This window comes from Helianthus annuus, chromosome 4 (assembly GCF_002127325.2).
Source record: "Helianthus annuus cultivar XRQ/B chromosome 4, HanXRQr2.0-SUNRISE, whole genome shotgun sequence".
Lineage (NCBI taxonomy): Eukaryota > Viridiplantae > Streptophyta > Magnoliopsida > Asterales > Asteraceae > Helianthus > Helianthus annuus.
In genome coordinates, this window is record NC_035436.2 from 1,184,199 (window position 1) to 1,208,954 (window position 24,756).

The 24,756-nt window shown below is 39.2% G+C and overlaps 1 protein-coding gene across 1 annotated transcript in view; it reads right to left on the reverse strand.

Moving 5' to 3' along the window:
• Positions 1 to 236: 236 nt before the first annotated feature.
• The window catches only part of LOC110934264, a 58,282-nt gene continuing 33,762 nt past the window's right edge, over positions 237 to 24,756 (reverse strand). Inside the window, exons 2-6 of the mRNA XM_022177438.2 lie at positions 2,650 to 2,767; positions 2,483 to 2,555; positions 985 to 1,496; positions 746 to 908; positions 237 to 417 (exon numbers count right to left, since the gene is read on the reverse strand). Coding sequence (XP_022033130.2) covers positions 398 to 417; positions 746 to 908; positions 985 to 1,496; positions 2,483 to 2,555; positions 2,650 to 2,767 — 886 coding nt within the window. The 3' untranslated portion in view covers positions 237 to 397. The remainder of the gene's footprint in view (positions 418 to 745; positions 909 to 984; positions 1,497 to 2,482; positions 2,556 to 2,649; positions 2,768 to 24,756) is intronic.

The window sequence follows — 24,756 nt, forward strand, 5'->3', positions numbered from 1 at the left end:
ATATACAAACAAACCCATCTAAAAAAAATTATAGTTTAAAGTTTAGTCCCTTTATTGATTTCTTCTAATTAACAATTACATAGTATGGTTGGGAAAAGGGATGTAAATTTCATAAAACAAAACAAACATGAATGGGTGAGTTTTTTCTCATATACAATACAACATAACATGCATTTGGATCCAAGAAGATGGATGCAAACATGAAAAAACAAACAGACAAAGAAGCTAGCCTTTGCTTTAGTGATCTCAACTTTTGGTCATCCATCCTTCTTGTCAATGAAGTTGAGAAAAAAACAAGGCATGTTTTTACCTTAAAACCCTCAAACATCAGCAAGAAAACGAAACAACTTTTGTCATCATGGTCGCCGAGAGATCTTCACAATTTACATGCTTGATTTCATATCTCTAGAACAATATCTACATATTTATATTAAAATTATCAATACCCTTTATTCGGAAGCAACAAGCGTCAAACTTACATATGGACTTTTTGTTGAATTCACACATACGCCGCCTATGGACTTTGTTTTCATGGTTTAGTCTCTAAACTTATAACAAAGAAAAATTCATTAATTTAAAGTTAAAGACTTAGTTATGTAAAAGTTACATTAAGTTTTTAGTAAGTTTAGGGTGTTTTTTTGTTGACTCTTTTAACTTATGAGATTTAATCTTGTAAACATAAAGTCCAAATTGACTTGTGCAAGTCCAAAAGAAAGTTATACTTTCTAAACTTAAAGAGACTCACATTCCGAATCAGTTTTGACCCATTTTGACCCGTCTTTCTCATTTTCATCCTCTATAATTTTCCCTTTCTTGTGTGGTGATCTTCGGCCCTCGATTAACTTTCTTGACGATGATGCTTGAGAATTCTGAGGGTTGATCTTGTTCTTAAGCATAGCCCTTAAAAGCTGCATTTATCACAATCATAATCAGAAATCAAGAAACCAAACTAAACCAAAAAGAAAACAAGATTTTAATGATCACCTTTTCCATTCTTGATTCCGGAAGTGGATCACGAAAACTAGGAATCGTTGGGAACCCTTTGCTGCATACGAAAATTTTCTTGAAAAGAAAAGAAAGCGATTTCTTCCCGATTACTTTCTTATTGTTATCCATGCATATATCCTTGCATCTACCAAGGATGACTCTAATAGTTCGGTCGATATCTTCTTCTTTATCATCGCCTTCGGTGTTGACTTTGACCGAAAGTCTACGGTCAACCTCTAAGCTTGATGGGCAGTTAAGGAATCTATCCAATGGGAGATCAGCAGGGATCTCCTGTTTTTTTGACAAGAGATTTGTCAACTCTTTCTGCAGTTTTCCAATTTCTTCAGGCGTGAATTCAGAAAGATCCGGAGAGGATGTTTCTGTTACTTGAGTTTCTTGAATTTCTTCATTTTCGATTGGTAAATCGTTGTTGCCAAACGTCCCTATTGTCAGCAACCCGTGTGGCCAATCGCTAAACTCTTCTTTTTGAGGTTCTTGCTTGATGTGATCTATGAAATGGATATATAAACATGATTAATTATGATTCAAGTTGAATGAAAATCATGCAAGATTCCATTTTTTTTTTATTTTTCTGAATCTTTTATGGGTATATACAAGATTATTACTTGTTTATTCTGTTTGAAAGATTTAAATTTCTATATTCTTAAGAAAATCAAACCAAGAACTTTTGATTTGGATTTTAGATGACCGATGCATCATTAACGTTGAGACGTTACGATCATAAATTCAAGAACAACCCTTAAATCCAAGTTTAACAAACAATACCATATTACCATTTGCTGATAAATATTAACTTAAAAGCAACATGGTACTTGTATATATATATATATATATATGCACACAAATTCTTGTATTGTTTACTAGAAGCATCAGGTTGTTGTGTCAAATAGACATAAAATAACAGAAAGTTGGATCTTTTTTTTAAATAATAATACTTCAAATAAACCAATAAGAAGCATGATCATATTCCATGCAACATAAGTAAACATGATTCTGATTTCAACTTGAAGTAAAATAATGCAAATTTACATTTTTCTAAATCTTTATGGCCGGGTTTTCTAGACCATTCAATTTGAAATATCACAATTTCTATATTCTTGAAAAAACCAACTTAATCAGTAACTTTGTCTTCCAAATTTAGGTGACTGTATATTAGATCTTGGACCCATGATTCATACATCATTAATGTCGAAGACGGTATAAAAAAAAAAAAAAATTAAAGCACTGCTCTTTAACCAAAGTCATAGTTATTAGAAGTTGATATTAGGGTTACCTGAGGTGGATGTTTATATAGAACACCATTTTACACATCTAGTCCCTATACTGTAATACTTTGTCTAATAGTAGTTTCATACATTGATAACCATAAACTTAAAAGTATGGTTTATGCATGCAAATGACTAAAATTTCCTAAAAGACATGAAATAACATACTCATTTAGCATAAAGTTAACAGAATAACAAAGGCTACTTACTAGCAGAAGAAGCAACATTTTTGTTCTTATGCCCTTGTCCACCAATTAATTTATTTTGCATCCAACTAAGAAGCTGCATTAATATTTCAGAATATTAGTAACATATATGCAAAACATGCAAACCATGTAAATGCAAATGACCACCTACAAAAACAACCATAACTCACCTTCATGATGGTGGTTGTTATGTAACGAGTAGGGCGGCAGGAAGCAGCGGTGACGGTGGAGGATGGTTGAAGAGCAAAGGCACAGTGGCCGGGTTTGAAGAAGCCAATGAGAGTGTAGCTTTTGTAGACAACAATAAAATAAAATAAAATAAAATTTGGAGAGAAAGTCCTAGGCTTCAAGTTCCCAAAACAACTTCAAATCTAGTCTACATCCAACCATCCCATATTATTTATACTTGTTTAATATGAATTAAAAATAAAAGAGATATTGATCTCATGCGTAGACATTCTTTGATTTTAATAATCCAACCATGTTTCCTCGTAAGAATACATGCTAAACAATGTCGACGGATGTGTGTGGAAGTTGTATACGTGTCAGCATCTTACTCCGTTGGATCCATCTTGATGCTCCAAATCACTATGGGTTTATGTGCTATGATTTCTTGATTTTACATTGGTCAATAATGAATCAACACGAGCCCCATTTTTCTTATTTCTTTCGTTCTTCTCAAATTTCGTTGTTGGTACATTTTGGTTATTCCACGTGGATGTATTTAAGGGTGTAAGGGGTGCATATCTCACGAGTTAGGGGGGAAATTTCATCCATCCAATCATAATATGCAATGTCATTTCCCCTCTCATTCTCCTCTCTTGCCCAAAAACACAAAGGGTGGTTTCCCCGAACCATTTTTTTTTTTAAAATGAAAGATTGGTTGAGAAGATACCGGGCCCCACTACTTACCCCTCTCCCTCAGGTCCCCACAAGCGACATATGTTCACCGCAATTCTCCTCCCTGCGCGTCAAGCTTAGTGATGGTGGTGGTTCCCCCGTGCGGCAAAACCCCTCCCCGTAGGGTTTGCCGCAACCACCCCGTACACCTAAATCAAAAGGGTGCTCGATGCGGTGGGAAACACAACCATTGTCAAGAGTATCTACGGTTCGGTTATTAGCCTCAACCAAAATTGAAACAGAAGTCATCGGTTAATCTATTTTATCAACCAATTGATTTTCGGTTAACTGGTTCAGTTTATTCGGTTAGATTGTTGGAATTCCCAATGCGGTTCAATTAATTGCGGTTAATAACCAAACCGAACTTGAGTTAATTTTTTTCCTTATAAATACATGAAAAATGGAAACTTACCATATCCTTTATGGTCATTTTACTATTTCTCACCATAAGGCTAAAGGGTGTGGGGGTCTTGGGACATGATTTGTCACCTATGAACATGAATGAAAGGCTACACCAACCCTCTTGTTTGATCCACCATGGTTTGCATAGATTAAACCATGGCAACCATGGTCATTCTTTCCATTTTTCAACAAATCATTTCCTTTTTTTCTTTAGACAAAGATAAATTAAATTAAATAAGGGGCTAGTGGTTTGGGTCATGACCACACCCTTAGAGTAGTGGTTTCGGATGATAGATTAGAGGTGAGTTACAAGGCACTGACATGGTAGTCATGAGGGTCATGACGACACCCTATAGCCTAAAAGCTAATCCAAACAATTTCTTATGAAAGCTCATTTTAAAAAAGTAATAAGTCAATAAGCGTTTTTTAACAAAAAAAAAACACTTTTAGAGTTAAATAAGCAATCCCAAACATTATATACTTTCATTTCATGTATTTAAACCACATTTTAAAGGTTAGATTTGTAATTTTATGTTCAGAAAAGCCAAAAGTCATTTAAAAAACTAAAATATAATGTACTTTTATCAATGCCAAACATTTTTTTCACTTATTGCTTTTTAAAAAAATCAATAAGTGATTTTCAAACTCAACCCCAAATAGAGGTATAAAACCTATAAATATATGAAAATATAAATGGTTCGGTTCGGTTAACTTTGGTTTTCGGGGTAATGAGGTACGATACTGGACTCAACTCGAACAATTGGGCATTTCTGTTACTTTTCACGATTTATATTATTATTTAGAGTAAATTAAAAAAAATTGTCCTTCGTGTTGATACCTGATTGCAAAGTGTGTCATTTGTCTTCAAAAGGTACTAAAAACATACTCGATGTTCACAAACCCTTGCACGCTATGTTCTTTAACCCTAACTCAGTTAGCTTTTATGGTTAAATCTGACCAAATGGACCCCACACAAGGTCATTTTAGTCATTTTACATTATTCAATCAATTTAATAAACATAAAAATTAATATATTAAAAAAACTTAATAAATATCTCTCTCTATAACACACACGCATACCGTCTCTTTCAACCTCCACCATTAGACACCACCTACCCATCATAACCACCACAACCCTCACTAATTCAAATTGGCTCTAGAGACATCTTTTCTAACTCTTTTTTATTCATATATGTTGATAAATACCATTCCAATACTCAATTTAAAAAAATCCTCTAAAAACACATCCTATTACCACATAACTACAAACAAACAAGCATCAAACTCAAGCAAAACGATTTGAATCAACAAAAACATGCAGACCAATCCTTACACTTAAAAACCCTAAGAATTTCAACACAAAACGAAATTGAGAAATGAAGAAATCAGACCTCGAACAACCGGACTCCTCATCTTCTTCACAAAACTTGTCGGTGGTTATATAACAGTAGTGAACGACAACCGTAATGGACAACAATGAACCATGGAGTTTCGATAAATCCATCCAGGAGTGTAACTCCTGCGTCCCTAGACTTTTACCTATTGTCACTTTTAGCCCCTGTACTATATGCAACTTGACACTTTTGATACTTAAAACTTTGTGAGACTATTATACTATGATTCTATGGAAACTAAGATTCTATGATACTATAATTCTATGGAAACTATGATTCTATGATACTATGATTCTATGATACTATGATTCTATGATACTATGACTCTATGAGACTTGATTCTATGATTCTTGATACTTGGAAGCCAGATTCTTGACTCTTGATACTTTGGTGCTTGACTCTTGAGGCTCATGAAACTTGAGACTTGGTTGAACGAGAGACTGGAGTCTTGTCACTGGCGGAAACTATGAAAACTATGGGAACTTTTGTGTTAATGTTATGATCTACTTATACTAATACCCAATAATACTCAACGCAACGCTTAACCTAACTCGCAAAATGAATCAAAGACGGGAACGCGGTAAGGATAGGATTGACCGAATGGCAATCCGATCGGATGACCATCCGATCGGATAGCCATCCGATCGGATGACCAACCGATCGGATGGCCATTCGACCGAGCTGCTATCTGACCTGCTGCACACTGCCTTCACTCACCCTGACACTATAAATAGGCCTATCATATTGTAACAACTCTCACTAAAATTAATACTTAGTGTGATGATTATCCAATAAGGAAACCCTAATTGAAACACCCAAGTAATTCTGCGTAAACCCTAAAATTTCCAGAACAAACATAATCAGGATCAGGGCCCCTAAAACTCGGGGGGGGGGGGGGTAAACCCTAGCTAACGATTATCAACAAAACTCGTTGTTAAAATTTCATTCGAAATTTCTGTCAAGTCAGCAAGCCTAGTCCCGAACCCAGCTACCCTATAATAGACTGCTTCCCTTACAGACCGTAAGGGATAAAGGCTTACGGTCCGTAAGGGATAAAGGCTTACGGTCCGTAAGCGAGGTCCAAAAATTGGTAAAAATTGCCGACCTTGGGACTTGAATTCTGTCTTTGGAACGACGTAAATTCGCTTTACGTAGTTTGAGTTATAACAGAAACAATTCGCAACACACATTAAATCTCGAAACGTTGCCGTAATCAGGGTAATAACTCGATCGCTATTACGATTCAACATCCGATCGATTATAACTATCCAACGATTGTTTGAGTGCTGCTCAAATTGAGCTTATACTTTGTTATTCATCGTGATTTCGACTTGAATGTTTGAGTGTTCTCCAAACTCGGGCTATACTCTGTCATTCGTTGTGAATCTGCTGAATTGTTAAGTATTGCACTTGCAAATCGTTGTGAGGATTTAATCTCGTGAATTGTCGTAACTGATGTATAAGTTACTAACCCGTTTGTGTGTGCATTGTTATTTAAATTAGGTTAATCAAAGGCTAATCAGTAGGCTTATACTCTGCTCGTTAAGTCTGCAATATGAGTCATTCTCTTTTTATCAACTGTTTTACAATACTCCAAATTATTTTCAAAGTTATAATTACAGTGATTAAGTTTATGTAATCACCAAATTACAGCCAGTATGTGGGGTATTGTGCACATTCCTACTGTTGTTATCACTTTAGGTGGGCGAACTTAATTAGTGATATTCGTCACCATTGGGGCAACCAATGGGTGATATGACCACAGTCACCGAAATGAGTCGAGTGACAAATACTGTGGGTAGTTGGTTTGATATCAGAAACATTATAATCTCTCTTAATACTGTAAATTATAACAAATGAGTCGTTTTAGTAAACTGGATGATTCACTCAGTATTTCCCTGCTGACAAAACTTTTTTCAAACATGTTTCAGGTGATCTGTTGTGAGCAAAGAAAAAGTGTCGTGAAGCACTACAAGCTTAGAGAAGTGGCTCGATGTATATAAATAAAGAAACATGTTTTGAAAAATAAAGATTTCCCAGTAAATTACAAGGTTTTATCCCTAATTTATGTAAACGTGCAGTTTTAATTTTAAAAGATCCTGTTTTAAAAAGACTTCCGCTGTCGACTAAAGTTAATACCACATGATTTCTTGCCTCGCGGCTCTGGGCCGGGTCAAACCGGGGCCGAGGGCCGTGACAGGAAAAAGGTGGTATCAGAGCCACTGATTTAAGCTTACTATTGATTTTAGCCTATTAAAATACTTAGGAATTCTAATTGCCATTCTGTGAATATATGTTTTATTAACTGATTAATTGTTACAGTATGGGTAAACAAAAGCTTTCTGCTATCTACCACAAACTAGATACTGCATCCACAGAAAAAGGAACCTCTTCTTCAACACACCCACCAAACCTAAGTGTCGTGAAGCACTACAAGCTTAGAGAAGTGGCTCGATGTATATAAATAAAGAAACATGTTTTGAAAAATAAAGATTTCCCAGTAAATTACAAGGTTTTATCCCTAATTTATGTAAACGTGCAGTTTTAATTTTAAAAGATCCTGTTTTAAAAAGACTTCCGATGTCGACTAAAGTTAATACCACATGATTTCCTGCCTCGCGGCTCTGGGCCGGGTCAAACCGGGGCCGAGGGCCGTGACAGGAAAAAGGTGGTATCAGAGCCACTGATTTAAGCTTACTATTGATTTTAGCCTATTAAAATACTTAGGAATTCTAATTGCCATTCTGTGAATATATGTTTTATTAACTGATTAATTGTTACAGTATGGGTAAACAAAAGCTTTCTGCTATCTACCACAAACTAGATACTGCATCCACAGAAAAAGGAACCTCTTCCTCAACACACCCACCAAACCTGGAAGAAGGGATTTTTGTCCGTAAAGCACAATATGAAAATCCTCTTACCCCAGAGAAAAGAAATTCGATTATTAGGGAAAGCCAGAAAACCCAAGTCAAGAAAGTGAGGTTTAATCCGGAAATCCAAGAATTAGGCAATAGTTCCCCTTGGGAAGATAAATTAAATGAGAAATGGGCAAATCTCTATATGCTAGCTACCGTAGCTGAGAATGCAAACCTCTAAATAACCAATAAGCCTGGTCTAGTAGAAAATCACTACCTATTAAATAAATAAATCCTAGTGTGTTTTCTTTCCTGTTGTCCTTTGTACAAATTAGTATACAATAAAACTTCAATACTTGTTTGTAAAACTTTGTTCCAAAGTTTTAACTTTGCATTTTGCATATATGCTACACAGCATGAATGAGATATCGGAAGCATTTCAGAATCTCAATTTATATCCAGTACCAATCGAAGTCTCCAACGACTTTACTGGTTATATTGCTGACATAGAGGAACCTGTGGAATTTCAAGCTCCACCTCCTGAGAAAGCAAAAGCTAAGAAAAGACGAAGATATGTATGTTGGAGGAAAGTGCGCAGGAGGAAGCCAGCCACTAGGAAACTCCCTAAAATAGAAAACCCTATAGACAAAGGAAAAGGAATCGAAACCGGAGAGAGTTCTAAATCAGCAGAGATAGAAATAAGGAAAGACATTAGGCAAAAAGGAATAGAAATTGGAGAGAGCTCGAAACAGACCGAAGAAATCACATTTCAAGACGAAATAGACCGTCTACTGGCAAATTGTGATGTCATTAGTCCTATCCACAACAATCTATACCCTTACCCGGCCGAAATCCAATTTCCCTTAAATCTGGAACTAGCTATTCCGGACCCTCTAATCCACACTCGACCTTTAGGCGAAATGGACGAGTGGTGGACTAAGACAGTTTCAGAATATAATCCATAGTCCTAATTCCTTCCTTCCACAGTTTGATCCAGAACCTATCCCTAATCCTCCAATGAGCAACGAAAACCTAGCCGAACTTCGCCAGTTCGATGAAGAACTGATAGGTACGGGGAATAGGATTCGGGAGATGAGAGAACAAATCTCCTAGAAGTACGACGAAAGAGAGCGTCGCTACTAAACTGCCAGTTGACAAAGAATGATAGTAGGGTTGGAAAGTTTGTTGTATAATAGCATTAATAGTAAAATATAACTCTATAAAATGGGAAATAAAACATTGTAAGATAAACAGTGTGTATGGATGCCTATATAATCTATAAAACAAAATAGAAGTCGAGAACATCGACAATTTTGGATATATATATATATATATATATGTATGTTGTGAAAAAGATTTATGTGATTACTTGCCATTGTCTTATCTGCAATCATTTGATGCTAATAGTTATATATCTATAATAATTATCAGATGGAAAACGCTAGTAATGAACCAGTTAATGAAGGGAATCAATCTGAGCAAAATCAGGAAAACCAATATATGACTTGACAAGATATTGAAAATATCATCACTTAAGGGATAGCTAATGCTATTCCAGCAATCATGGCTGCTGCTTAAAAACCTGTTGAACCGCAACAAATCATTCCTAGTAAACGTACTCAGGAAGACAATTTTAGTCATAGTGTAAACGGAGGCGGCAATCATGATAATCATGATAACAATCCACGACAGGCTCCACTTCCTAAGAAAATGAAAGTTGCAACGCCTGGTTGCACTTACAAAAAATTTCTTGCTTGCAAACCCGCTGAATTTGCAGGTAATGAAGGGGCAACTGCAACACTGCGTTGGTTAGAGAAAACCGAAGCAGTAATTGCAATAAGTAAGTGTGCCGAAGATGATCAGGTCATGTATGCTTCAAATTTATTTAAAGAATGGGCGCTAGAGTGGTGGAACATAGTATTACAAGCAAAAGGGAGAAGGATGGCCTATGCGCTGAACTGGGAAGAATTTAAGAATCTTGTAGAAAGAAAATTTTGTCCCGAGTATGAAAAGGAACAAATGGCGAATAAGTTCCTAAATCATCGTATGGTAGGCGTAGAGTGTCGCAGTTATACTTCGACATTCTTTGAATATGCTAGAGTGGTACCAACACTGGCTTCGCCAGAACCGGTACTCATTTCTCGCTACATTTGGGGACTAATTAGTGAAATCCGTAACATCGTTAAAGCTGCGAGACCTCGTACTATTGACGATGCTGTAGAGTTAGCTAATACCCTAACTAATGAACTGGTGCGCACAAGAGAAGAAGATCGAAAGAAGGAATTGGCTCAAAAGATTACCCAAGGATTTCGTATGGGTAATAATAATAATAGGTTCAAGAAGAGAGGAATGAGACAATCTGCAAATCCGCCTTTTTGCATAAATTGCAGAAAGAATCATTTTGGAAGATGCAATATAACCTGCAACTTCTGCAAAATGACAGGACATCGTGAAGAAAATTGCAAAAAGAAAACCATAGTCTGCTATAACTGTGGAGAAACAGGACATTACAAAACAGAATGTCCTAAATTGATTAAAACCGCAGGAAATAAAGGCAAACTAGCTGATGGAACAACAAAGAAGAATGCCCGAGCATTTCAATTGACTACTCAGCAAGCCGAACTAATTCCTGATGTCATAGCTGGTACGTTTTTGGTTCACGACGTTTATGCAAAAGTATTATTTGACTCTGGTGCAAACCAAAGTTTTATCAATACTTCATTTTGCCAAGCTCTTAACTTAGCCTTAACCACCCTTAGGCAGATTTTTACAGTCGAAACGGCGGATGAGAATTCTATTACATAGATAAAGTTTTGCAAGAAGGAAAGATAGAACTTTTCGGTCATAAGTTCTCTGCAAACCTGTTACCTATGAAATTAGCCGGATTCGATGTGGTATTAGGAATGGATTGGTTAGTAGCCAACTATGCTCGAATCCTATGTGATAAGAATTCCGTAGAAATTCGTACCCCTACAGGAGAGGTAATTTTAATTACAGGAGATAGACCTCGAAAGCCACTGAAATTCATTTCAGTAATGAAATTGGCTAGTTATTCGAGAAAACAAGAAATGGTGTATATGATTTCCGTAATCATTAACACTAAAAGTAAGGAACTCCAGGACATCCCTATAGTCTCAGAATACCCAGACGTCTTTCCAGAAGAATTACCTGGGTTACCACCTGAGAGAGAAGTAGAATTTAGAATTCATCTAATTCCGGGTACTACACCAATAGCTAAGGCACCTTATCGATTAGCACCCACTGAAATGCTGGAATTGAAAAAGCAATTAGATGAATTATTAAGCAAAGGATTTATACAACCTAGTTCATCCCCTTGGGGAGCACCAGTGTTGTTTGTGAAAAAGAAAGATGGATCAATGAGGATGTGTATCGATTATCGAGAACTAAATAAAGTTACAATTAAGAATCGATACCCATTACCTAGGATTGATGATCTTTTTGATCAACTACAGGGAGCTAGGTATTTTTCTAAGATAGACCTAAGATCCGGATATCATCAATTGAAAGTACAAGAAGAAGACATACCTAAAACTACTTTCAGAACTAGGTATGGTCATTATGAGTTTACAGTCATGCCCTTTGGACTAACAAATGCCCCAACAGCATTTATGGACATGATGAATAGAATCTGTAAACCATACTTGGATAAATTCGTAATTGTCTTCATTGTCGATATACTTATTTATTCCAAAAGTCAGGAAGAACATTGTAAGCACTTACATGCACTCTTAACTTTGTTAAGAAAAGAAAAGCTTTACGCCAAATTCTCGAAGTGTGAATTTTGGTTGCAAGAAGTACAATTTTTAGGGCACATGGTGAATCACGAAGGAATTCACGTAGATCCTGCTAAAATAGAAGCAATCACCAAATGGAAGGTCCCGCAAACAGCTATGGAAATTAGAAGTTTTCTAGGCTTAGCTGGATACTACAGAAGATTTATTAAAGATTTCTCTAAGATAGTTGTACCTTTGACTAAGTTGACCTGTAAAGCCGTTAAGTTTGAATGGGGACCTAGACAAGAAGAAGCTTTTAAGATTTTAAAGCACAGATTGACGAATGCTCCAATTTTAGCTTTACCCGAAGGAACTGAAGATTTTGAAGTATATTGTGATGCTTCAAAATTAGGATTCGTGTCACACCCCGATTTCCACGTGTCTCACCGGTGGGCCCGGTGGGGGATTACCGTGACGATGTTGGCAACAATATAGTCAAACCACACAATTATATAATGCACAGCGGAAGCATAAGATAAATATATAAATTTCAACCTCTGATCGTAATATCAAAATGTATTACAGGGGTTGGATATATCCACAGTGGATCGTAAATAGATATAAAGTATTGTTCCATCAGATACTGCAATCAAGCTTGCGAGACTTATCCCGACGCTAGGGAGCTAATACCAGCCAATTACGTTTAGGTACCTGCACTTAATCTTTTTGGGGAAAATACGTCAGTTTACACTGGTAAATACATTCAACTGACACATTTAAAAATGTTTATTAAAATTGATTTGAATGCACAAGGCACAAACTCTTTTATAACTTGGGAAAATTCATAATGATCTTGTGAACGTTTTACATGTTCTTTTATGCGTTCAGTAGCCCGGGTCGTGCCGGGTTAAAGATTTATAGACACACCACGTTTGCGTAAAACCGTAGTACAAAAACCAACGGCTACGTCTTTTAATTTTAATGTCGACACTTTATACCGGGTGTACGCCTACACCGGGATGTCGATGGTCGTGGCCATTTCGTAAAATGATGCCAAGGATATCCGGGACAACGGTCATTAAACCCCCCAAAGGCTTATAAGCAACAAAACTGTTTAAATGAGCCAATCATATTTAATCAATTAACCACCTAAGCGATGGAATTATATAATGCTCAATCAAGCGGTATTAATATACCGTAACCCAAGCCCATATAGGGGAAATAAGTTAAAGTATTTACCTTTGCAAGTATAAATCCTTAATTTAGATCAAGTCACCGATAGCTTTTACTGGGGCTCCTAATCTGGAACGAAGGTTTTAATTAACCTCTTAGAATCCTAACGGTCCTTGTATTAGCCGTAGCTTAAACCGGTTGATTCCGATATATAGATATGGTTAATTCGCACGAAAAGGCGAAAACCGAGAATGGAGTATGATTTGGACCCAACAAGTTCAGTGACTTGTTTTATATGGGTTTATAGTTCATACTCTGGATTTTGGGGTTCAAATAATATAATTTGACCCACATCGGCTATTGCACGAAAACTAGTTTCATGAGCCGTACCGTGTGCGCAAATAGGCGATACGGTTAACCATAAGTGTCCTACGCTTATTTCCTAAGTCAATATGCCTTAAAAGTATTTTGGTATCAGTAGGATACCTTCCGTAATGCCCGTAACGAGTTTAAGTTAATATTATGCCCCGTAGGGGCTTTTCGGTCATTTTAAAGACTTTAAAAGGGCTTTTCGAGTTCTACAGGAAATCTGAGTTTCCCGAACAGCTTATAAAGCTTAAAATACTTTATTTATTATTTAAAACCAGTAGCAACTGTAATCGGGTCAAAAGACCTTGTAGAACTCCCGTTTTGGCCAAAAAGGGCATATTCGGTATTTACCGAACCGTAGCCATAACCGCAGGTTATGAGCAAGGTAAAAATTTTTAAAAATCTTTAAAATTCCCAAAATATTATTTTACCACAGTGGGTAAAAGTTTTGGTGACGAAAACTTGGGTTAGATGGGCGTTATGCTAATTGCGCCGTTAATTACAAAACTTTCTTTAAAGTGCGCCTTTTAGCATAACTCTCATTCTAGGCCTCGGATTGACGTGAAACTTTAAGGACATGCTTATAATTTAACAAGCAAGGTTTTGGTCCGTTCACGTGTCCGAAATACTCGTTTTAATTTTAAAAGGCCGTTACGGTCAACTTTTAGGCGAATGACGGAAATACGTAAAAGACTCGGATAACTCATGAACCGACCACAGAGGCGTATACCAACATGTGACCTGGTCCTAAGAGAGTCCTAAGGTATATTTATACCTCACTAAAACGGGTCAGAACTGAAGTCAAAGCAAAAGTCAAACTTATGCGACTTTCGGCTCCGAACCGGTTCAATATAGTAAATGATCGATTCAAACGAGCGCAAACAGGTTTATATACTTATTATCATGTTTTATGATTGTCAAAACAGGTTCCATAACATATACATTACAGATTATGCATAAGTCGCTAAAATAGCTTTCTGTTGACTTTTTAACCGCACGTTTGACTCGACATTTGACATAGTTAGAGTGGTGATCAGGGGGAACCATTTTAGAGGTTTATTACCCACGTAAATACCAACTCATAACCACTTTTGATTCGTCATAAGACTGAACCATTACTGATTTATTGTAAAGTCAAACCGTAGTTACGACGGTTTGGTTTTTAGCTAAATACTAAGCAAATGTGGAACCACAAAGGTTGAATTACTTACAGAAGCTTAAGAGAAGACTTAAGAACACAGGGGAATGCTTTAGAGCTCTTGGAATGATCAGATGAGTGAGTTTTGAATGTGATGAATGTTGTGAGCACAATGGTGCTATTTATAGCCAAGAACAAGGCCTAAAATCATTACACAACATGCTACTACTGATCATGATGATGGGTAGGTGTCCCCTGAGTGATATGGGTCAATTGTAGGGTGCCCATGCCTCATTGATTGAGGTTTGATCGTTCAAATGGTCCAAAGGCCAAGTAGTTACAACAATTCTGCATCTGGGCACTTTACGCGACCCGCATGGGAGTTCCCATGCACTTTAACGCGGGTCGCCTAAAGTTTAAATATTAGGCGTGTTATTTAGGAGGCTCGCGGCCCGCTTACACTTAAGCCTAACCTTCACGCGGGTCGCGAGAAGTCTGTTTTTCAGATTTTTAAAATCTTTTGTCATGATTATCAGAATCCGGTAATTAATAACGAAATCTTTCGTAATGATTTACCTGACCTTTCGGTTTTGAAGGGGTAACTTTGCGGTTTGGCCCTCGGTTATTTACCGATAGGGGCCTCGTGTTATTTACCCGCCTTATTAAGTCCCCGGTTTATTTATTAATTATATTGGAAAGCCTTAACTTTCACTGTTGACGCTTTTAACCCTTCTTCTACGAATTCGATCGTAACTTTCTCGTTTCATATCGAAACTTCGCGAAATTCATATATATTATTTTAGTGAGTGTATAATACCGTTACAAAGTCTTTGGAACGTTAAAGGGTCACTCAGAGGTATTATTAAACATGTTGACACAGTTAACCCCTGTAGTTTGTAATCTCTCACTTTCTTTCGCGTTTTGTTTTTGTACGATCTATAATTTATTCGTTTGAAGGTTTAAGCATTATTTAGGGATACTATACAGTATATTTACCCTTGTTGACATTTATAACCCTCGAATTTATATACTTTCAAGGTTTGTCAAAATTAGTCCTTTATTTATTATAGATGCCACGTGTAAACAAATGACACGTGTTAACACATCATTGGACACAAAATTTCGAGGTGTTACATCCTCACCCCCTTAAAATAAATCTCGACCCGAGATTTACTCAAATAAATAGGGGTATTTTTCTTTCATTGTAGCTTCGACTTCCCATGTATATTCAGGACCTCTACGAGCATCCCATTTGACTTTTACAATCGGTACGTGCTTTCTGCGAAGCTTCTTCACCTGTCGATCTTCAATCGACAAAGGTTTTTCTATGAACTTTAAGCTCTCATCTATATGCACATCTGTGTGTGGAATCACCAACGATTCGTCGGCGAAGCACTTTTTGAGATTGCAGATGTGGAACACATTGTGAATTCCATTGAGCTCTTCAGGCAAGTTCAACTTATAGGCAACTGATCCGACCCGTTCAATGACCTCAAAAGGTCCTATGTATCTCGGACTCAGTTTGCCCTTCTTGCCGAAGCGCATCACCCCCTTCCAGGGTGATACCTTAAGTAATACCTTTTCACCCACTTCGAAGTGAAAATCCTTACGCTTTGGATCAGCGTAGCTCTTCTGCCTATCGCGGGCAGCCTTGAGACGTTCCCGGATCTGGACAATCTTGTCCGTCGTCTGGAAAACAATCTCTGGTCCCGATAATTGGACCTCTCATACTTCCGCCCAACAAACAGGCGATCTACATTTCCTACCATATAATGCCTCAAAAGGCGCAGCCTTTATGCTGGTGTGGTAGCTATTATTGTAGGAGAATTCGATCAGGGGTAGATTTTTATCCCAGTTACCACCTAAATCGATCGCACATGCACGAAGCATGTCTTCTAGCGTTTGGATAGTACGCTCACTTTGACCGTCCGTCTGTGGATGGTAAGCCGTACTAAAGTTCAAACGCGTGCCCAAAGATTGCTGGAAACTCTTCCAGAAGTGAGATGTGTATCTAGTATCCCTGTCGGAGATAATAGACACAGGTATGCCGTGTAAGGCTACAATCTTATCAACATATAGTTGGGCTAACATATCGGAGCTATACGTCTCCTTGATGGGTAGAAAATGAGCTGATTTAGTCAGCCTATCAACTATGACCCATATTGTATCGTTTCCTTTCCTGGTTTTGGGTAACTTGGTTATGAAGTCCATAGTTACGCATTCCCACTTCCACTCGAGAAGTTCAGGCTGTTGTAGCAAGCCAGACGGCTTTTGGTGCTCGGCTTTGACTTGAGCACAAGTCAAGCACTTTGCTACATGGGCGGCAACAGACTTTTTCAAGCCTATCCACCAATAATTTGCCTTTAAGTCTTGGTACATTTTATCAGCACCAGGATGGACTGAGTATTTGGAACTATGGGCTTCCTGGAGAACAACATCTCGTAGTCCTCCATAAATCGGAACCCATATACGTCCGTTCAGCCTAAGAATTCCATCCTTGCTAAGAGTTAACTGCTCCTCAGTTACTCCCAGCTTTTCATTAGGATAATTAGCTTCCAACACAGCCTCTCGCTGTGCAGCCAAAATCCTTTCAATCAAATTATTTCTAACCTCAATGCTCTTGGCATTGATTCGAATGGGTTTTACCCTTTCCTTCCTGCTCAAGGCATCGGCGACCACATTCGCCTTGCCGGGATGGTACCTGATTTCACAGTCATAATCATTCAGGGTTTCCATCCAACGGCGCTGTCTCATGTTCAACTCTTTCTGGTTGAACAGGTGCTGGAGGCTTTTGTGATCAGAATAAATCACAAATTTAATACCATAAAGGTAATGCCTCCACAACTTCAGTGCAAATACAACGGCACCCAACTCCAAATCATGGGTGGTGTAATTCTTTTCATGCACCTTTAATTGCCTTGAAGCATAGGCAATCACCTTGCCTTTCTGCATAAGCACACACCCCATGCCTGTGTGTGATGCATCGCAGTAAACTACGAATTCATCTGTACCCTCAGGTAAGGTCAACACAGGTGCGTTGCTTAGCTTCTGCTTCAGTATTTCAAAGGACTCTTGCTGCTTCGGGCCCCAAATGTACTTTTCTTTCTTCTTGGTCAAGGAAGTCAAGGGCGCAGCAATCCTCGAAAAATTTTCAATAAATCTCCGGTAGTATCCTGCTAACCCCAGGAAGCTACGGATTTCGGTAGGCGTCTTTGGCTCTTGCCAGTTCATGACTGCCTCTACCTTAGCGGGATCCACTTGGATACCACGCTCACTCACAACGTGTCCTAAAAATTGAACCTCTCGTAGCCAGAATTCACATTTCGAGAATTTGGCGTAGAGTTTCTCACGCTGTAGTAATTCGAGAATGCAACGAAGGTGCTTCTCGTGGTCATCTTGGCTTTTAGAATAGATCAGGATATCGTCTATGAAGACTATGACGAATTTATCTAAATACGGCTTGCACACGCGATTCATGAGGTCCATGAACGCAGCCGGTGCATTTGTGAGCCCAAAAGGCATCACTAGGAACTCGTAATGACCATAGCGAGTCCTAAATGCAGTCTTGTGTACATCTTCATCTCTGACCCTTAGTTGATGATAACCCGACCTCAAGTCGATCTTTGAGAAGTAGCTTGCTCCTTGCAGCTGATCGAATAGATCATCAATCCTTGGTAAAGGATATCTATTCTTTATGGTAACTTTATTCAGTTCTCTATAGTCGATGCACAACCGCATCGATCCGTCCTTCTTCTTTACAAATAGGACAGGAGCTCCCCAGGGAGATAAACTAGGTCTGATAAAACCCTTTGCCAGCAGTTCATCCAACTGGGTCCTCAGTTCTTTCATTTCCGTTGGCGCTAATCTGTAAGGTGCTCTTGCTATCGGAGCTGCTCCAGGAATGATGTCAATTCTGAACTCCACTTGTCTATCTGGTGGCAAACCAGGTAGTTCTTCAGGAAAAACCTCGGGGTATTCAGAAATGACAGGAAGATCCTCGATCTTCGGCTTTGGTTCTTCAATTATCACCTGAGCCATGTAAATTACACAGCCTCTGTTCAAACACCTTGAAGCTTTCAGCATAGATACGTCTTTGGGCAATCCGTAGTGCGTATCCCCTCGAATGATAAGAGATTCACCACTCGGAGTCTTTAAGACTATTTGCCTCTTGCCGCAAATGATTTGGGCCTGGTTATGGGATAACCAGTCCATGCCTAGCACGATGTCAAAACCCGCAAGTTTGAAAGGAAGTAGAGATAAAGGAAAAGAATGGTTCCTAATGGACATTTCACATCCTTCTAGAACAGTAGAGACCGTTTCTATCGTGCCGTCTGCTAACTCTACTTCGTATTTCACGTCAAGGGTTTTGATTGGCATATTTAGTAGTTGGCAAAATTTCTGGTCTACAAAGGATTTATCAGCGCCAGAATCGAACAGTACTCTTGCAAATATATTATTTACGAGAAAAGTACCTGTAAGCACATTGTCGTCCTTAACCGCTTCCTTTGCATCCAAGCGAAAAACTCTCGCATTCGACTTCTTCGTCTCTTCCTCCTTCTTGGCATACTTCGGGCAATTACTCTTTATATGCCCCTTCTCATTACAATTATAGCAGGTTGCATCCTTTATCTTTTTGCACTCCACTGTCTTATGATCCTTGGACTTGCATAGCCCACAGGATGAAGTCTTTTGTTGCGACTGTGAACCAGACGCAAACCTACACTTCCCGGAGTGAGGTTTCTTGCAGACCTTGCAGTGAGGTCTTCCATCAGCTTGCCCCTCCTTCTTTGCCTCCGACCCTCTTTTGCTCTCACCGTTTCCACGGTGCTTTTTCCCCGACTTTCGTGAGGTATCATCCTCACGTTTTCGCTTTTCAGCCTCCTTGCTCCTTTGTGCCCTCAGACGGACAGCATCAAGTGTAAGAGACAAGGAGAGGTCAGTAACTGACCTGAAGGTCGTCGGCCTAGAGGCCTTCACACTGGCCTTAATCGCCGGTTCTAAGCCCCCAATGAAACGGGCAATCCTTCTAGGTTCTGGTGTCACAAGATATGGCACCAGGCGTGACATAGTGTTAAAACTTGTCAGATATGCTTGACAATCCAGGTTTGTCATCACTAGTGAGACAAAATCCGCCTCAATCTTCTCAACCTCGTGCTGAGGGCAGTAGTTTTCTTTTATGAGGGTAATAAACTCCCCCCATGTCATTTTGTATAAGGCAGACTTACCTGAAGCCTGCACCAGAGCTCTCCACCATGCCAGGGCCTCGCCCTTGAATGACTGGGACACAAACTTAACCACGTCCCTCTCAGCGCACCCGCTGATGTCCACTATCGTGTCCATCTCGTCTAGCCAGGTGATACAGTCAACCGCACCTTTCTCCCCTGTAAATTCACGGGGCTTACATGATACAAAGTATTTGTAGGTGCAACCCTTAGCATTCGACGCATCAGTATATTCTCTATCGCGATGAACGCTGTGCTCAGTAGACGAATGTTTGTCGTCATCTTTCTTGGGTTCAGAGGGTGGTTTGGAGTGTGTCTTTGGTTTAGAGGGTGGCTTTGACACAGTTCTGCCTTGGGACTCAGTATTTTGACGATCAATAGCTGCCTGAACAGCATTGTCAATCAGAGCCTTCAGTTGTGCGCCTGTCAAATGCACTGACGCATTGTCATAGTCATCTTCATTTGTGTGGCTGTTCTCCCCATTGGGATCCGCCATTGTAACTTGAATCTGTTACAGAAGATAACAAAATTTTATTTAGGAGATTATTATATAATTGTCTTTTATGACAATTTGTCAACCATGGTACAGAGACCATATTCGGTTAACTTATTAATTCATTTCATATTAGGATTATATCCTATTGCAGCTATATAGATAATGTTGGCGGCATAAAGCCTAATCATGATGATGTTTTATAATATTAGCCGAGATTTCAGAGAATCAAAGGCATAGAGAATTGAACCGTAGTTCTTTTTATCTCTTTCTGACAGGGAGTCATAGACCACCACTGTCTTTTGTCGTTATAAGACAATTATTACGGCCCATAGGCACTACACCCCTAATGGATGTTTTAGTATGGTTGGCCCGTAGGCACTACATCTCAAACGGATGTTTTTATAATACTGGCCCGTAGGCAGTACATCACTAATGGATGTTTTAATAATATTGGCCCGTAGGCAATGCATCACTAATGGATGTTTTAATAATATTGGCCCGTAGGCACTGCATCACTAATGGATGTCTTTATAATACTGGCCCGTAGGCACTACATCACTAACGGATGTTTTAATAATATTGGCCCGTAGGCACTGCATCACTAATGGATGTCTTTATAATACTGGCCCGTAGGCATTGCATCACTAATGGATATCTTTATAATATTGATCACCTTCATTGGTGATTTAACCCGCGATTTATAAATCATTTAGTTGGGTTTTGAAATCCTTAAAGGATTATTGTATAAGAATGACGTGCGTGATTATAACGCATCACATCTGCCATGAATGTTAACATGCGTACAGAGGTTAACAGGGAATCAGAATCTTTTCAGTTAGGTCGTACCATCTTGACTAGATCTTAAAAGACCCCAAGCTAGGTTTCACCTTGTAAGATTCTCTATTTAGGCAGATCAATATAAAAGGAATGGTTTTGACTTATTTTTATATATATTAAAACAAAACTCATAACATACATTCCAAAATCTCAAATACAATTACATATTGCCCTAAACGGGTCTTTCAAGTAGTACATACCTCCATAGAGGTTTTTAAATAAGTGACAAGTCCACGCAGGGACTAATACCAGGTGGGTGTCCATGCAAGGACTAAAAATAAGTCCACGTAGGGACTGAAATACGATAAGTTGTCCACACAGGGACTTATTTTAAAGTAGAAATTACAGTAGTACAGCTATTAAGGGCTAATGGTCACGTTTCTTCTTTTTGCCCTTTAGTAGGTTCGCCAAGCCTTTGAGAAATCCTCGGTGGCTTTTCTTCTCTTCCTCGAACTCTCTCTCCACACGATCTAGTCGATGGAGTATTTCTTCCTGTTCAGGAGGAGAAAAACGTGGTTGCGGCGCTTGATGCGGAACTGGAGGTCTGGGAGGTATTGGATACCCATGAGCTGAGTAATCCGGTGGTCCCATGTTTCCATGTGCTCCGTCAGGGTAGCGCGCATTATATCTAGCCGACACCACATATGGGTCGCGCTCATAGCCGTAGTTGTATTGTGCTTGTGATGGTTCAAACGGGTTGTAAGCCGTTGGACCTGTGTAAGCTGGTATGGGTTGGTCATACCCAAATGGTGGCGAATTTCGTGCAGCTGGTGCGGAGTTCGCCTCCTGTATAGGACTTGAAGGTCCTTCTTCTTGTAGTGGCGGATAGTGGCTACTACTAGAATGTCGAGGAGTGCTGAAGTGGATACCCCCTCCTCCTCGTGTAGACATACGAGCATTTGTCCTCCTACGCCTCGGCGGATCAGGTATAACTGGTTGTGCCGGTGGCGGAGGTGGTGGCGTAACTGCCTCAAAGCGTGAATCCTCAGAGGGATCCTGTGGATGTCTCGGTTGTTGAGATGTCTGTCGAGATGGCGTGTAGTACCATTCATGTCGGTCAAACATCGCTTGGAAACTGTCAGGTCCTTGATAGGGCGTTCCATGGAAGGATGATCCATCAGAAACTTCTATCGGATGCGTGGGCGTACCACGAGCTGGTTCAGTAGGATCCTCATCTTCCTCCATGGGATCTTCAGAAAAGTGGTCTTGTGGACCAAGCGGAACAAATCCTGAAGGTTCCTGTATGTAGTCAGCCGGATTAAACTGACCTATGTAGTATGGAGTAGGGTCGTCGTAATTTCGGTGCGATACCGAACGTTGTAGAGGTATGAAGGAAGGTTGTGGGTTGTTGGGATTATTTTATGAGTCTGGCCCAAAGGAGTGCCGGTAGGATGGCGTCGAGCTGTGCGAAGTGGAATGCCTCGCGGGTTCGTAAAGATCTCTTCGTCGTTGTGGCTCTTCGCTCCGTGTCATCGAAGGATGTCTTGTACCAGATGGTCCAGCTTCTTTATCGTGATGTGTCACGATTTCTCCTCGGCCTCTTCTTCCCCTTCCTCTTCCTCGGAATATAACAGGTGGCATTTTCCTGCTCCAAAACTTATTAAAAATCAAATCGAAAATAAAGACAAACAGGAGTATCAATCCGAATTTGTCCTAAGTTATTGTCTAGACTCAAGTATGTGCAATTGTGTTATTGAGATTAAACACATTAGGATAGTGTTTAATTCACTCAAAGTTGGCTCTGATACCAACCTGTCACACCCCGATTTCCACGTGTCTCACCGGTGGGCCCGGTGGGGGATTACCGTGACGATGTTGGCAACAATATAGTCAAACCACACAATTATATAATGCACAGCGGAAGCATAAGATAAATATATAAATTTCAACCTCTGATCGTAATATCAAAATGTATTACAGAGGTTGGATATATCCACAGTGGATCGTAAATAGATATAAAGTATTGTTCCATCAGATACCCACCCACCTCTTCCCAGAGGTACCGGGTTCGAGTCTTGGGAGTGGCATATGCCGCCCAGGGTAAGAACTCGGCATGGGGAAGTCACCGCGGAGCTAGCTTGGTCGGGTAGCAGCTCCCGGAGTGAGATCACTCCGGCGGTTGGGAGGACCGTGCACTATCCCCCCCCCCCTCCATCAGATACTGCAATCAAGCTTGCGAGACTTATCCCGACGCTAGGGAGCTAATACCAGCCAATTACGTTTAGGTACCTGCACTTAATCTTTTTGGGGAAAATACGTCAGTTTACACTGGTAAATACATTCAACTGACACATTTAGAAATGTTTATTAAAATTGATTTGAATGCACAAGGCACAAACTCTTTTATAACTTGGGAAAATTCATAATGATCTTGTGAACGTTTTACATGTTCTTTTATGCGTTCAGTAGCCCGGGTCGTGCCGGGTTAAAGATTTATAGACACACCACGTTTGCGTAAAACCGTAGTACAAAAACCAACGGCTACGTCTTTTAATTTTAATGTCGACACTTTATACCGGGTGTACGCCTACACCGGGATGTCGATGGTCGTGGCCATTTCGTAAAATGATGCCAAGGATATCCGGGACAACGGTCATTAAACCCCCCAAAGGCTTATAAGCAACAAAACTGTTTAAATGAGCCAATCATATTTAATCAATTAACCACCTAAGCGATGGAATTATATAATGCTCAATCAAGCGGTATTAATATACCGTAACCCAAGCCCATATAGGGGAAATAAGTTAAAGTATTTACCTTTGCAAGTATAAATCCTTAATTTAGATCAAGTCACCGATAGCTTTTACTGGGGCTCCTAATCTGGAACGAAGGTTTTAATTAACCTCTTAGAATCCTAACGGTCCTTGTATTAGCCGTAGCTTAAACCGGTTGATTCCGATATATAGATATGGTTAATTCGCACGAAAAGGCGAAAACCGAGAATGGAGTATGATTTGGACCCAACAAGTTCAGTGACTTGTTTTATATGGGTTTATAGTTCATACTCTGGATTTTGGGGTTCAAATAATATAATTTGACCCACATCGGCTATTTCACGAAAACTAGTTTCATGAGCCGTACCGTGTGCGCAAATAGGCGATACGGTTAACCATAAGTGTCCTACGCTTATTTCCTAAGTCAATATGCCTTAAAAGTATTTTGGTATCAGTAGGATACCTTCCGTAATGCCCGTAACGAGTTTAAGTTAATATTATGCCCCGTAGGGGCTTTTCGGTCATTTTAAAGACTTTAAAAGGGCTTTTCGAGTTCTACAGGAAATCTGAGTTTCCCGAACAGCTTATAAAGCTTAAAATACTTTATTTATTATTTAAAACCAGTAGCAACTGTAATCGGGTCAAAAGACCTTGTAGAACTCCCGTTTTGGCCAAAAAGGGCATATTCGGTATTTACCGAACCGTAGCCATAACCGCAGGTTATGAGCAAGGTAAAAATTTTTAAAAATCTTTAAAATTCCCAAAATATTATTTTACCACAGTGGGTAAAAGTTTTGGTGACGAAAACTTGGGTTAGATGGGCGTTATGCTAATTGCGCCGTTAATTACAAAACTTTCTTAAAAGTGCGCCTTTTAGCATAACTCTCATTCTAGGCCTCAGATTGACGTGAAACTTTAAGGACATGCTTATAATTTAACAAGCAAGGTTTTGGTCCGTTCACGTGTCCGAAATACTCGTTTTAATTTTAAAAGGCCGTTACGGTCAACTTTTAGGCGAATGACGGAAATACGTAAAAGAC